The sequence below is a fragment of the Hoplias malabaricus genome, chromosome 6 (genome assembly GCF_029633855.1).
Source record: "Hoplias malabaricus isolate fHopMal1 chromosome 6, fHopMal1.hap1, whole genome shotgun sequence".
In the NCBI taxonomy this organism is placed as follows: Eukaryota; Metazoa; Chordata; class Actinopteri; order Characiformes; family Erythrinidae; genus Hoplias; species Hoplias malabaricus.
Genome location: NC_089805.1, coordinates 47,402,804 through 47,418,326, shown reverse-complemented (window position 1 = coordinate 47,418,326; position 15,523 = coordinate 47,402,804). Strand labels below are relative to the sequence as shown.

The window sequence follows — 15,523 nt, the reverse complement described above, 5'->3', positions numbered from 1 at the left end:
TTTCACACACCTTCATCAAAAACACACAGCAGTCCGTGGTGATTACATTCAGGTTGTTTACTGTTATCAGCTGAATACGGAGTATGTTTCTGTTCACACTACACACTGCACTCAGATGGACATTTGATTTTTTACCTGAGTGATGACCAGTTTATGACTTTGTTAAGGTTATATCAGTGAGGCTTAGAAATGCATTCTAGTTGTGTTTAGAGAATGTCACCTGCACGGTACACAGACATATCAGTCAAATTAAATGTCATGTACCTGTAGCTTACTCCTCAGACACACTGTACTCTATAAATCTGAACAGCATTGTGTTTACACTAATGTCTTTAGGAAGAATTCAGCTTGTTGAGTCTGAAAGGTGAAGGAGAGTTACTGGACACCACCAGGCATTCACCAGGGAGTTGTGTGACTGTTCTTACAGCTGAACTGGGCTTTTCACTTTTCACTTTTCTTACTGTGCTGTAGCCTTCACCATGAATAAAACTGGGGTTAGTTTTAAAAATATTGAATTGGAATGAAGGGTATGTGGTTATTTTATAACGATCTGTTTTGTTTCACTAAAATTGTAAAACAATATCTACATGTTTCTGTGATGTCTTTCAGAGATGCCCCTTATTGTCCTGGAGGGCATACTATTAAATGTAGTCCTGTATGTGAATGGCCAAGCTATTTTAATGCTGGCACTAGTGTGTTGCCTCTTAGCACATCATTCCAGGCCTGAGCACAATCTCAGTGGTGTGACAGTGAGTGTAAGTAGTGTTATGATATTTCAATACACTAAGACACAGAGTTGTACTCTAATGAATGATTCTCAGATTTGAAATGTACAGGTTTGTTGAATTTCCCCTGGGGATCAATAAAGTATCTATCTATCTATCTATCTATCTATCTATCTATCTATCTATCCATCCATCCATCCATCCATCCATCCATCCATCCATCCATCCATCCATCCATCTAGGTGTAGTGATTGGAAACTCTACAGAGTGGAAAACCAAGAGTTTTGTACCGTGTGTTGACTGGAGTGCTGCATGAACTGCTGAAAGACATAAAACTGCAGAAAATATATGTGCATTGTCTATGCTTTTGAGGATTATTCTTCAGACAAGTGGCTGCAAAAAAGTCAACACAAAAATGTGTCAAGAACTGAAAACTTTGTTGAACGTATGCAGTTAAAAGCAGTTACGCTGTCTGTTATAAACTGATATGAAGAGTGTGCTTCTGTTTATTATTTGTTGTCTACAGATTACTTTGGGCACTGGAGACAGGGGAACTTCTGGTGTTCTACACTGATGCACCTGGGTTCTGCAGCCCATTCTTCAGACAAGTTTGTGAAGATCTGTTTGTGTTAATGAGTTAATGAGTGCATGCACAAACATTAGTAAGACTTGAAAATAAAACCAAATAAAACTACTTTATCTGTGTTTTCTTGTCTTTGGTACAAACTGTACAAGTGTGACCCAGCCACATTTAAAGTTTGATGTTCTACACGACTTTAGGGAAATTCTATTAGATTTATTTGAAGCAACCAAATTTGTAGGGTTTTGTGAATGGAGTTGAAGGTGTGTCTTTATCAATCCAGTTCTGCTCAGTTGGAAATCTGCACATGTATTCTACATTTTATTTCAGTATTTTCCTCACTTAGGCATTTGAAATACTGCCATTGACACTGTCTCTACAGTCTTCTATTTTATTTAACAATCTGCCTAATTACCCTTTGACAAAGATATAAGGAGTTATAATGATCAGGTGTGAAATTAGTGGCACCACTGTCCTTTGTGAATAAATGTAATCTGGATTTGGAATCTTTTTGGAAGAGGTTTAAATACATACACAAGTTTAGATTTTATTATGATAGTTAATAATTCATTGCTCAGTGGCCTGGGTTAAGAAGTAGGATTAAATTAAATGCTTTAAAGTGCTATTTCAAAATATGCGCATTTCAAGTGCCACACAGCTGATGGAGACACACCCCACCACACCCCCACCCAAGAGAGACATTAGAGTAGGGGTCTGTTAAATGTTTCTTTCCTTGAATCAGATCACAGTGTTGTATTCAAAGCTCTGATAGACCACAGTCCTGTGGAGGGAGCCAAAGAGCCTTTACTACACAGACACTGATGTATTTTAATGAGATTTTTCAGTGTGGATATTAATTTGTATGTGTTCCACAAAACCTTTTACACTGTGCAGTCATTATGATTTGTTATTTACATTTATACACTACACTGTCAGAAATGTTGTCACTGTGGTGGTAACTTTTGCTGTCTCTGTGATGATAATTAGGGGACATAACTGTACCTTATTTTATTATAACTGTAGATTTTAAAATTGTGTTGATTTCATACGCCCCGTTTCATCTCCAGGACTTTTATTATGTTTTTTATATACTACACAGTTCTATGATGAAAGATTACAAACATGTATCTCTCCTTCTGGAGAAGAGAATGTAATGTACCTATAAGGAACAAAACTGGACTTTTAAACACTTTAAAGGTACATTTAAACAGTTTGTACCTTTAGTGACCAACACTTTACCTATTTATGTGAGTGTATCAATTATAATTTTATTATTTTAAATTATTATTGTAATTTGTGGCTCATTCTGTCAGTGTTGATGAGCAGGTAAACTGTGATGTCACAGGCTGGTCTCTACAAAAGTTAATTTTCCATCACTTGGGTGTTTACCTGAAGAAGACCCTAGTGGCAGAAATAAACAGAAATAAAATTAAAAAGAGCTGTTTTTATAACAGTGTGAGGGCATTTGTTTTGTCTCAGTTATTGGTTTAAATGATTTTCACATTATGTTTTTGGAAATTGGGTCCTAATCAGAGACAGTTCTTTACCAGAGGTGGAAATCTCAGCCTTGGGTTTATGTCTAAACCAAAAGGAAGCTTTAGATCGGGCTGAACACTTCTTTCTGATCTGGACACTTTAAGCTTTTCAATTTAGACCAAAACTCATTTTGATCATATCTGCTATGTGCTGTGTATTTAACCCTTGGTTCGCCTCTCTGAAATCCTGGGTGTTCTTGGAGGGGTGGGGTTTCTTTTCATGTTAATTCTGTTTATTTTTTGCTGTAAATACAAACAGGCTCAGAGAACTAAATGCATTCTGGGTAATTTTTTGTTGGAAGAGGTGAAACTAGTGATTTGGAAATGTTCAGGCTGGAGGGGGGTTAAACAGTGTAAAACAGACCAGACCAGAGTGGAGACTTGAGAAAACAGACAAAATAAGAGTGGAGAAATGAGAGAACTGACAAAACCAGTAAAAATGAGCAGAGAAGGAAGAGAACACATTTAATACAGAGCTTCTGTGTGTCTCAATTAAGGCAGCTGCATCACACAGTGTGTAATGTAATGCCTGTGAGAGCAGTGTGTGTGAGCTGTGTGTGGCTAATTAAAATGAAAAGGAAACAGAGAAGAATATACCCACTTTAATCTGTCAATACTTCACTTGATCTAATGTTTAAAATGTTTGTATAAAAATGTAATAATATTTTTCTCGGTCTCTCTCCGTACCTGAGTGTCTGTAGACTGCAGAGTGGATCAGAGAGCAGTTTCTCTCCAGAATCTTCAGGGTGATTGTAGGTCAGATCCAGTTCTCTCAGGTGGGAGGGGTTTGATTTCAGAGCTGACGCCAGAGAAGAACAGCCTTTTTCTGTTATTAAACAACCAGATAATCTATGGAAATGATGGAAAAATATAGGGAAAGATGTAATGAGAGATGATTCACAAAACACTAAACATTAATTTTGTTGATACTTACTCAAACACTTTAATATTAAAAATGATGTAACAACTTCACCCCACTCATTCTAGCATGTAAAATAATCTGATTCACATTTAACATATAGGTCCTTTAGCAAGAATGACCTCTGATTAATAATAACACAGTTACATTACATTAATCATATTTTAAAAATTAAAATTTCCTTTAATTAAAAATAGATATAAACAAGAAAATATATAAAATATAAGATCTCTTTGCACAAAACAAAACTTCACACACAAAACAAAATTAAATTTAGATCCTAATAAAATAAAATATCTTATATAAATTGGTCTCAAATTAAAACATGCTTTTGTCATTATAATAATAAGAGTTACTGCAGGATTGCTGGCATTATTTTTCAATCTGGTAAATGCCTAAGGCTAAAGTCTGTTATAAAAAATAGACTTAATTTGAATTAATATTTACCTGAGGATCTTCAGTTTACAGTGTGGACTCTTCAATCCTTCAGAGATCTTCTCCACTCCTGAATCCTGCAGGTCATTGGTACTGAGGTCCAGTTCTCTCAGAGAGCAGTTTTCTGATTGTAGAGCTGAGCACAGACTTTCACAAGAATTGTCCCCCAAATCACACAAAGCCAGTCTGAAACAGAGGAAATATTTTATAGGATTATTCTGAGTGAAGTAAGATGTTAAATGTAGTGAAGGAGGGATGGATTCAGGGTAATCCCTGTATAAAGAGTTTCAGTGTCAGAGTTTTATAAAATTCTGAGTTTCAAACTAATAATCTCCACAGTGTTCAGAATCTGTGCAATTACTAAGGCATTTACAAATAATCCTTCAGAACAAATGCACAGAATTAGCCCCATTTTGTCCAGGACTCACTGGTTTTTAGATTAGAATAAGCCTGGGACTCTCAGGGGTCAATTTCAGTTTGTTCTTTCACAAAAAATCTTACCCTAGAAAATTGAATAATTGTAATAATTTAGGTATTTTTGTTCGTATTCATTCAATATAATGTAATACAGTGGTTTGTCATAAATTAAAAAAAATTGTGGTTGTATGAGTGAATGCCCTAAAACCTTTGTCTGTAATACACACACCGTTGTCTTGGAGAAATTTACAGAAACTTACAGTATGTTCACAGCGTACTGTTTTAATAACTAAATGAATTCATACAAAGCTGACCTGAGGATCTCCAGTTTACAGTGTGAACTCTTCAGTGCATCACAGAGCTTCTCCGCTCCTGAATCCTGCAGGCCGTTGTGAGTGAGGTCCAGTTCTCTCAGGACACAGTGTTGTGATTGTAGAGCTGACAGGAGATATTCACATGACTTCACTGAGAGATTACAGATGACTAACCTGAAAAACCATATGGGAGGGAATGTCAGAATCAAATCATTTGGACCATACACTAATAAAAATTGTATGATATATATCAAACTGAATTGATCTGGTGTGTAATCACCTGTAAACAAAATTAATAAAACTGTAAAGTAATTCATTCATACTACTTCAAATATTTGAATTCTTTTTATTTGTAGTACTGATTTTGTGATTTTTTCAGTAATAAAACTGAAGCTTTTAGACAGAAATTTCTGACTATACAATTAACCAAAAGTAATCCACAGCTTTATGCAGCCAGAGCTGATTCTGAATACAGTGTAACTACAGCACAAAAGCCAGACACCTTTAGTTAAAGTAATTTCTTTCTCATTATTGACATGAGATTAGACCCTATTCCTACAAGGAAATGTTACCAGAAATAACTGAACCTCTATCTATGATTGTAAACTCATCCTTCAGCCGTAGCCACATATCAAAAGCATTTTAATCAGCAGTGATTAAAATATTGATCGAGAAACCAAACCTTGATCCCTGCAAGCTGCCAAACTATAGACCTATTCCTTTGGAAGCTTGATTTATTTCAGGGTCAGGTTGGCAACAGGGTGAGTAAAGAAATGCAGCATCGTTGGCCCAAGCAAATTCCTCTAGCTCCTCCTGGGGTATCTCAGGTGTGATGAAGAAGCAGGCAAGAAGGCAGGATGTAAACGCATGTTTGTTGCAAGACCACCACAGGTCACAGAGAAATGTTACAAAATGGACAAGGCAGGAGCAGAACATAACACCAGGTATTCCCAGGCCATCCAGGGATATATTCCCTCTAACAAGCTCTGGTCTACCCTGTGTCCTCCTCACAGTTGACCATGACTGTTATATCTCCAGTGAGAAGCATCCAGATCAGCTGCCCTAACCACCTCAACTGGCCCCTCTCAACATGAAGGAGAAATGACAGTCCATACAATCCTTCTTCTCGTCACTCATGAATGAGACCCTGAGATACCAGTGGTGGACAAAGTACCCAACCCATGTACCTGAGTAAAAGTACATATACTCAAGGTAAATTATCACTCCAGTAAAAGTAAAAGTCCTCGTTGTAGATCTTCACTTGAGTAAAAGCACAAAAGTATTTACCTTCAAATGTACTTAAGTATTGATAGTAAAAGTACCATGACGTATTATGGTTCTAATGTCTGTCCTATTATCATTTCAGTAATAAGACTCAGGCTTAACACATTGTAGGTGAAAAGACTCTAGTGTCAATCTTGGTTCCACAGTCTTTTAATAGAATGTCATTAATGAGTCTGACACTGAACACAGCAGAAATGACCAAAGATTAAACACAATGAATGATGTTATATCAACTATTACATACAGTCAAAATGCTGCCCTCCAAACCAACAGAGGTCACTGTCTCCTGAGTATTAAGCCCAATTTAAGCTTGTGTTGAACCTATGCCACAGGCAGCGTAGCCCGATGTGCACCTCTCCAGAAATGTAAATCATCATGTCTAAGTAGACCACAACGACTGTGATTGGTCTGCAGTCAGACGAACATGGTTCAAGTTGCTCAAATTAAGATGTCCAGAAATATTAACTCCTCTAAACTACACTCCCTAAATAGTGCACTTAAAAGATTTGTAAAACTAATACCACTACACCACTACATTCTGTACGACATACGGTTAAAAAGATTCAGTCCTATTGGTTTGGCGGTGTAATTGCAGCATGACAGAGATGCCAACACACAAGTATAAACTTTCACAATGGCATAGGACACTTGTGTATAACAGTTTTTTACTGATTTAGGAACACTAGGTAAGATTTGAGGATTTTTTTCTGCTCCTGCGGCTCCCCCTAGTGCAATTAACTTTTATAGCACTGTAATGAAATCGTTAGAGAGGGGGAGGGAAGGGGTGGTTTCCTACCCTCCTCTAAAAATGACATAGTGCAGTTTCTGCAGTGCTGAGCCCAGAGTACCAATAACAGAGGTCCTATTCTCCCTGTTGCAGGTCCGTGAAGCATCACAATGATTTTGTCGCAGTAATTTTAAGGTAAAAATATTACATAGTGTTCCTTTAAGTCCTCTGTTTTGTCTACATAGTTGCAGAGTATAGTTTGAGCAATTTCTGCAATTCTGAAACACCAGTTTTTTTTAAACAGGCTATGGTTTTGTTTCCCTGACTTCTTGTCTGATACTTGTTTTTGTCTTTTGGACTTACCTCAGTGACTCTGGCACCCCATACTCCCAGATCACCCATGCCACCCCCCCCCCCAATATATCTTGAGGCACGTGGTCATATGTCTTCTCCAGATCCACGAAATACATGTGTAGTGGAGTAACAAACTCCCATATGCCTCAGTTATCTTTGAGGGGGTAAAGAGCTGGTCCACAGTTTAACAGCCAGAATGGAAACCACATTGTTTCTCCAGAATCTGAAATTTAACTCAAAGACTGATACTCCTTTCCAGTTCTACGGTATAGACTTTCTCACGCAGGCTAAGTGCGATGCCTCAGTAATTGGAATATATTCTCCATTCAACTTTTTATAAAAATGATGTCCACCTTCCCAGTTTTTTTCAATCCAGAGGCACTGTTCCTCAGGTCAATGCAATATTACAAATGAATATCAGCCATGACATCCCTGGTATCCAGGGACTCCAGCAAATTCCATGCAAATCTCACTCCAGGGCCTTGCTACTTCCTACACAGCTCTTTATTTGTTTTGCTCTGGTGTCTAGAGGAACATAGGTCTTGGTTCCTCTGTAGAGTTCCTCCTGCCACTGCCGCCTCAGCAGCACTCACTTGTAGTTTGGATCAGGAATTCTGTAAATCTGCTTTGTGACTAAAACTGTTGTAAAAAAGTGCTCTATAAATAAAATTGTACTGACAAATATAATTGTATTATGATGCACCCTTTAAGGTAAAATGGAACAAACATTGCCTAAAATCAGCATTGAGACATATCAGCAACCACCTGGAATACCATAGCAATGGCCCAGAAACATCTTACCAACCAACTTGGTTACCATAACAAACACCTAGAAACAACTCTCCAACAAATGAGGAACATCGTTGCAACCAACAGCAGGAGTTAGAAGCAACCAAGCAACCAACTGTGAAATATATGCTGCCCAGTGAAAACGTGTCTCCATTTTTGTGGATATTTAGTTTACTACATCAGTTGAACACAGCAGCTGTCCTTCACACTGTGTCAATTTCATGATATAGACAAAGAGAAATGCTCCAGAATTACTTGAAATGAAATCTTTTTAACATTGTCTTCCATAAACAGTTTTTTTTATTATTCTCCTATAGATTTACTGTTTTGCACATGAAAAATCAAAACAAACTAACACATTCATATTTTCCTTTGGACAATATTACACTTGAAGTTTTTCTTTTTTACTTTATGCGTATATTCATTTCAGCTCTTTGAAAATTAAAAAAATGCAATTATGCATATATTAAGGGTAAAATGGAAGAAGTGGTGTCTAAAATCAGCAGAGCAATACCTGAGCAACCACCTGGAATACCATAGCAACGGCCTAGAAACATCTTAGCAACTAACTTAATTACCATAACAACCACTTAGCGAGGAACATTGGTGCAACCAACAGCAATTAAAAGCAACCTAGCAACTGTGAAATATATTGTCGTTGTCCAAAGAAAATCATGTCTCCATTATTGACCAGATTTTGTTTACTACATCATTTGAACACAACAACTGTCCTTCACACTGTGTAAACATTTAATGATGAATGGACAAAGAGGAATGATCCAAAATCTTTTTACACTGACTTACATTGAAAGTTAAGGTTTTTTTCTTCCTTCTCCCATGAAGTTACTGAGATATATGTATTTCTTTGCACAGTGACAATATTATACTACATAAATATATATTTTTTTACTTTTTTTTAAATCCATTTCAGCTCTTTGCAATCACTGTATTACCTTCAGGAAATGCAAATTTCATTCTCTTTGCTATTTTAGAGTGAGACATTATTTACAGTGAGACACAGCCACTCTTTGTCACATCTTGGCACTTTCTTGTTTGTTTTCCCCTTCCATGTGGCTCTGTTTGTTGTTATTCCTATCTCCGCCCTCGTTTCTCTCTAGCTCCACCTTTGTCCCGTCTCTGTTCCGCCTTCTTTACCTTCGTTATCTGTGTCAGGTGTTTCGTGTTAAGTTCGTTTATTTAAGCCCTCTTCCCTCACTTCCTGTTATCGGTCATTTCGTTGTTTTTTGTCATTTGTAGTTTCGCGCTGTTCATGTATTGTTGTTTTGTCGTTTCTTGTGTTTGTGTTGTGGTTTCGTCCTCGCTCTTACCCGTCTCTCTTGCCTGTTTCCTGCCCCAGTCCTCTAGTGTTGTTTCCTGCTCTTTCCTATAAGTCATGTTATTTCGTGTTTCTCGTCTAGTTCGATTGTTTTGTTATTTCATTATTAAACTTTCTGTGTTGTAGCGAGTGTGTCCGCCTTCCGTAAGTCCTCTCTTCACGTCCTCCGTGACAGAATGACCGATCTGTATATGGACACAGCTAGCACGGACTACCCGTTTAAAAGATGTGTTATTCGCAGAACTCCATTCCGCACAGGCCCCAAGGATCTGATGGAGGAGGCTTTAAGAGCGGCCTCGGAGTGGAGTCAACGGCTCCAGAACATGCCCGGCACGGATAATTATCTTCGTCATAAGGACTCGATTCAGGAATCGAGTAATTGCTCCAGCGGGAATCGACGGATCCGGAGGAGACAGCGGGCTGGAGTCTCCCCTTCGCTGGAGGATTATCCCCTCAGGTCCGGGGAAATTCTTGGGGGGGGGTTATGGGTAGGGGCTGTTAGCCTCCTACCTCAGGACAACGGAGGTGAGGTTAACAGGGGCGCACCTCTGGGGGAATCCCTCAAGAGTGCGCCCATCAGACCCCCTCAACTCAGATAAATCCTCAACTCATGCTCGGCGAGCAGCACGAGCACCTGCCTCGTTGGACGTCTCAGCTCCTGTCTCTGAGAGCACAGCGCCAAAGGCTGCTCCAGTCTCCATAAGCGCGGCTCCTCCAGCCGCTCCTGTCTTCGTGAGTGCAGCGCCCGCCTCTCCTGTTTCCAAAACTGGTGCTGCAGTCCCTTCTGCCGTCCAGGAGAAGCTGGCAAGCCTCATGGCAGATCTGGAAGCTCTTAAGAGAGCGGCGTCTCCTGCCGCTTCTGATCCCGTGAGAGCGGCGCCCCCGGCCGCTTCTGTTCCTATGAGAGCGGCGCCTACGGCCGCTCCTGTTCCTGGAAGAGCAGCACCTACGGCCGCGCCTGTCTTCGTAAGCGCGGCGCCAACGGACGCTTCTGTCTCCCTGACCGTGGCGCCTACGGCCGCGTCTGTCTCCCTGAGCGCGGCGCCTACGGCCGCGTCTGTCTCCCTGAGCGCGGCGCCTCCGGCCGCGCCTGTCTTCCTGAGCGCGGCACCTCCGGCCGCGCCTGTCTCCATGGACGACGTCGCAGATCCCTCTGCCTCCGTGGACGTCGTCGCAGATCCTTCAGCCTCCGTGGATGACGTCGCACATCCTTCTGCCTCCGTGAACGTCATCGCAGATCCTTCTGCCTCCGTGAACGTCGTCGCAGATCCTTCTGCCTCCGTGGACGACGTCGCAGATCCCTCTGTCTCCGTGGACGACGTCACAGATCCTTCTGCCTCCGTGGACGTCGTCGCAGATCCCTCTGCCTCCGTGGACGTCGTCGCAGTTCCGCCTGCCTCCGTGGACGTCGTCGCAGTTCCGCCTGCCTCCGTGGACGTCGTCGCAGTTCCGCCTGCCTCCGTGGACGTCGTCGCAGTTCCGCCTGCCTCCGTGGACGTCGTCGCAGTTCCGCCTGCCTCCGTGGACGTCACTGCAGGTTCCCCTGTCTCCGTGGACGTCACTGCAGGTTCCGCTGTCTCCGTGGACGTCACTGCAGGTTCCCCTGTCTCCGTGGACGTCGTCGCAGGGCTCCCTGTCTCCGTGGACGTCGCTGCAGGTTCCCCTGTCTCCGTGGACGTCGTCGCAGGGTCTCCAGTCTCCGTGAGTACGGCTCCCTCAGCCGCTCCTATCTCTGTGACTTTGGCTTCGGCCGTTTCTGCCCCCGAGACTGTGGCTACGGCCGTTTCTGCCCCCGAGACTGTGGCTACGGCCGTTTCTGCCCCCGAGACTGTGGCTACGACCCCTCCCGGTCATACCCATAGGACGGCTCCAAGGACTTCGGGGCCGATCCCCAGAACTGTGCCCAGGCTGGCTTCTCGGACTTCCCCACAGACATTTGCCAGTCCTGGGCACCCACATGTTGTATTTGTTCCTGTATCTGTCCCTGTCCTGGATCCTGTCTCTGTCCTTGTCCCTGTGCCTTTGTCTGCCTTTCTTTCAGTTCCGGTCCCTGTCACCGTCTTAATGTCTGTCCCTGTGAAAGTCCTGGTCCCAGTTCCCTTGCCTCAAGTCCAGCCTATGTTCCAGTCCAGTGTCTGTCCCTCTATTTCCAGAATAGTCCAGTCCCCTGTTAGTCCTGTGCGGTCTCATGTTCAGTCACAAGTTAAACCCTCTGTCCAGACCCATGTCCAGTTCCCAGTCCGGTCACGTGTATCTGCTCCTTTCCAGTCTCAGTCTCCGTTTAGTGTTCAATCAAATGTCCAGTCTATCTTTCATTCCCTTGTTTCTACTCCTGTCTTCTCTCGTTCCCCATCTATTCTTTCTAGTTCTGTCCGATGTCCGTTTAAGTCCAGTCTCTTACCTCCATTTCCTGTCCTATCATAAGTCTTCTAGTTTCGTTTTTTGTCTTGTTCTTCTGGCCCCCTCCTGCGCCAGCTCCTGGAGAGTCTAGTTTTTCGCGCTCCGGGAATTGCGCGTCTTGGGGGGGGCGTCTGTCACATCCTGGCACTTTCTTGTTTGTTTTCCCCTTCCATGTGGCTCTGTTTGTTGTTATTCCTATCTCCGCCATCGTTTCTCTCTAGCTCCACCTTTGTCCCGTCTCTGTTCCGCCTTCTTTACCTTCGTTATCTGTGTCAGGTGTTTCGTGTTAAGTTTGTTTATTTAAGCCCTCTTCCCTCACTTCCTGTTATCGGTCATTTCGTTGTTTTTTGTCATTTGTAGTTTCGCGCTGTTCATGTATTGTTGTTTTGTCGTTTCTTGTGTTTGTGTTGTGGTTTCGTCCTCGCTCTTACCCGTCTCTCTTGCCTGTTTCCTGCCCCAGTCCTCTAGTGTTGTTTCCTGCTCTTTCCTATGTTTATAAGTCATGTTATTTCGTGTTTCTCGTCTAGTTCGATTGTTTTGGTATTTCATTATTAAACTTTCTGTGTTGTAGCGAGTGTGTCCGCCTTCCGTAAGTCCTCTCTTCACGTCCTCCGTGACACTCTTCAGAAACAAAGTTGGTTTCAGTTCATTCAAACTGGATTTACTCAGTCAATTTATATAGTTCATATAGGATTTATGTAGAAGAATGTTATGTCTTTGCAGTCAATAATAAATTCACAGAGTATTTACCTGAGTTTCTCCAGTTTACAGTGTGGACTCTTCAGTCCTTCAGAGATCTTCTCCACTCCTGCATCCCTCAGGTCATTTTTACTGAGGTCCAGTTCTCTCAGAGAGCAGTTTTCTGATTCTAAAACTGACCTCAGTGTTACACACGACTGATAGCCAAGTTTACACACAGGAAGTCTGCAAAAGGACAAGAAATACAACAGATTCAAGTCAAGTTCAAGAAGTTTATTGTCATGTTTACAGTACACAGTGAAACGAAATAGCGTTCCTCCAGGACCAAGGTGCTACATAAAACAGTACACAACATTAAAGTGCAACTAGTGCAAAGCTAGTGGAAACATAAAACAGTGCACACACATTAAAGTGCAAGACATGGCTAACAAATCTACAAATCCCTCAGTGGAGGATGTTTTAATTATTATATACAAAAAATATATATATCATATTTCTGTAATGCTGCTATAAACACCATATGATATACATGAATACAGACCTGAGTTTCTCCAGTTTACAGTGTGGACTCTTCAGTCCTTCAGAGATCCTCTCCACTCCTGAATCCTGTAGGTCATTGTTACTGAGGTCCAGTTCTCTCAGAGAGCAGTTTTCTGACTGTAGAGCTGCAGTTAAAGTAGTGATGGACTGTTCAGAGAGATTACAGCCAGCAAATCTACAAGAGAGAAGAAACACTGTGATTAAAACTGACACAAACAGGACAGAGTTACTGATTCAGGTTCAGTTTATTTTCAGCACTCTCTCTCTCTTTCACTCTTATTACACTTATGACTCTTTGTACACACACAACAAACCCACAGACAGATGTGAACAGAACAAATCTCAGCTGCATTGTGTACAACACAAAAACATTAGATTCCTCTGGGTTCTTGTATTAAAACCTATTTCTAAGGTTTATATTTCAACACTAATACTGGAAAAGGAAGACTGTGTTAGAAATGGCATTATTGTTGTGGTTTTGCTGACTGTACATGAATATTTACAAACAGGCAAAACAAAAATGTGCTAACTTGCTAAGTGGTGTATGTGAAAAGCTGTGGTCAGTTCACTGGATCATATTTAATAGTCAAATCATTGCCGAATTAGGGCCGGGTACAAGTGTACACAAACACAGTCATAAATCAGAAATACTTTTCAAGTCGATTGTAATAGAATAAAAATAATGAGGACACAAAGTCTCCACACTCCTGCAAGCACAACAGTTTTATATTAAACAAACCAACATTAACCACTCAATCCGTTTTCTGTAACTGCTCCATTCTGTTCAGGGTCACGGTGGGTCCTGAGTTTACCAGTCCATCACTGGCCATTCCACATTTACCCAGTCACTCACACTCACCCAGTCATTCACACCTGTGGACAGTTTCACACACTCACCACCTTTGAAAATTGTCATACAGCCACTCTACCTACCAACATGTGTGTTTGGATTGTAGGTTGAAAGCAGAGCATTCTGAGGAAACCCACACAGACACGGAGAAAACACCACACTTCTTACTGACAGTGACCCGAGGTGAGGTTTGAACCCATAAACCCAGGACCCTGGAGCTGTGTGACAGAGACACCTGTAGCTCCACTGTCAGGGGACTGGGACGGTCATGGCTACACCTTACTTCTGTGGTTAGTGGAAGATATTTGTATTGCTTATGAAGTTTTAGGTCATTGTCCTAATGGAAAATCAAACAATGGTCTATGTGAGGGTAGGAATTCATTTTGCTCCCTCCTCTTTTTCCTGGTGGTAGGCTTTTATTTTCCTTCTTCCTGTCCATCTGGGTTGTTAGCTCCTTGATGCCCCCAGCCCCTCTGCCCCCCAGCCCCTCAGCCCCATCGCCCCACTGCAAATAAGCCCACAACTCTTTAGAAGAGCATTTTTCAGGTCCACTGTAGTTCCTGATCTGGTTTGCCTCTAGCTGCTGCCTGAATCTCCTGTTGGTAACCCAAGCTCTGGGCTAAGGTAATATTGTTTTTTTTTTTGTTTTTTTTTTTATCTATTGTGGCTAGAAGTGATGGTCCTTTTTAGTTTTATTATATTATAACATTTCAGAGTAGTTTTTAGAGAGCGAGAAAGTGAGACAGAGAATTTAATCCTTATTTCAACAGAAGCTGTCACCTAAAAACCACTAATACATCACTAGAATCTGGACAGTAAGTTAATTACGGGAGGAAGTTTTGGCCAAATTTGGTAAAATTATTAATATGCGTTAAATAAAATTAACACGCTAAAGGTTTCCAGTGACTAGTTTAATACTTCCTGAATTTTTAGGAAGCCTTAGTGGTTTAGGGAAAGGAAGTACTCTGAAGGTATGTTGAATTTAGGTGTGGTTAACATTGTATGGTTGTTGGTGTGTAGCCCTGACAAAGGTGTGAGTCCTGTGGAGCAGCCAAGGCAATCTCCTCAATTTCTGGTCAGAAAGCAGCCGGAGAGCAGAGGAATAGTAAAGAAAACACTCTTCTGCTGGCTGTCAAAGTAGAGTCTGGTCACATTACTCCAGGAGGAGGGGACCCGAAGCCATGCAGGACTGGAGGATCACTATTGCAAGGACAGATCTCCCTCCACATGTGCCTTTAAAAGCAACTCTCACAGAGCAACTAGGGAGTGTGGTTATATTCCATATGAGTGGATAGTACTAACATTTGTCTTCCCTCCAACTCTCTTAGATGACTGACTGTGAAAGGACTGCTTCTCTCTTTGGACTCCTGATCTCCACCGGCTGAGCACCCTTCCTCAGGAAGTCTGCCTCACTCCACCGTTGGTGTCACTTAGTAACCTGGAGCTAACAAACTCTTCCTTACATTGCCCCCAACCCAAGACTTCCACAATAAAACCTCCTTAAGAAATTAAACCTCCCTGTGTGTGTGTTTCCTGGCCGACTGGTACATAGCACCGGTTCACAGTACATTTGTGTTTGGTCTGAGCAATGGGGATCCTCATTTTAGAAAAATTTCTTC

General features: G+C 41.6%; 1 protein-coding gene across 2 annotated transcripts in view; it reads right to left on the bottom strand.

Moving 5' to 3' along the window:
* The window catches only part of LOC136699219 (NACHT, LRR and PYD domains-containing protein 9-like), a 59,213-nt gene that overhangs the window by 5,738 nt on the left and 37,952 nt on the right, over positions 1–15,523 (bottom strand). For both annotated transcript variants that reach the window (XM_066673751.1, XM_066673750.1), the window contains exons 6-10: positions 13,056–13,229; positions 12,566–12,739; positions 4,926–5,099; positions 4,207–4,380; positions 3,528–3,689 (exon numbers count right to left, since the gene is read on the bottom strand). In XM_066673751.1, coding sequence (XP_066529848.1) covers positions 3,528–3,689; positions 4,207–4,380; positions 4,926–5,099; positions 12,566–12,739; positions 13,056–13,229 — 858 coding nt within the window. The remainder of the gene's footprint in view (positions 1–3,527; positions 3,690–4,206; positions 4,381–4,925; positions 5,100–12,565; positions 12,740–13,055; positions 13,230–15,523) is intronic.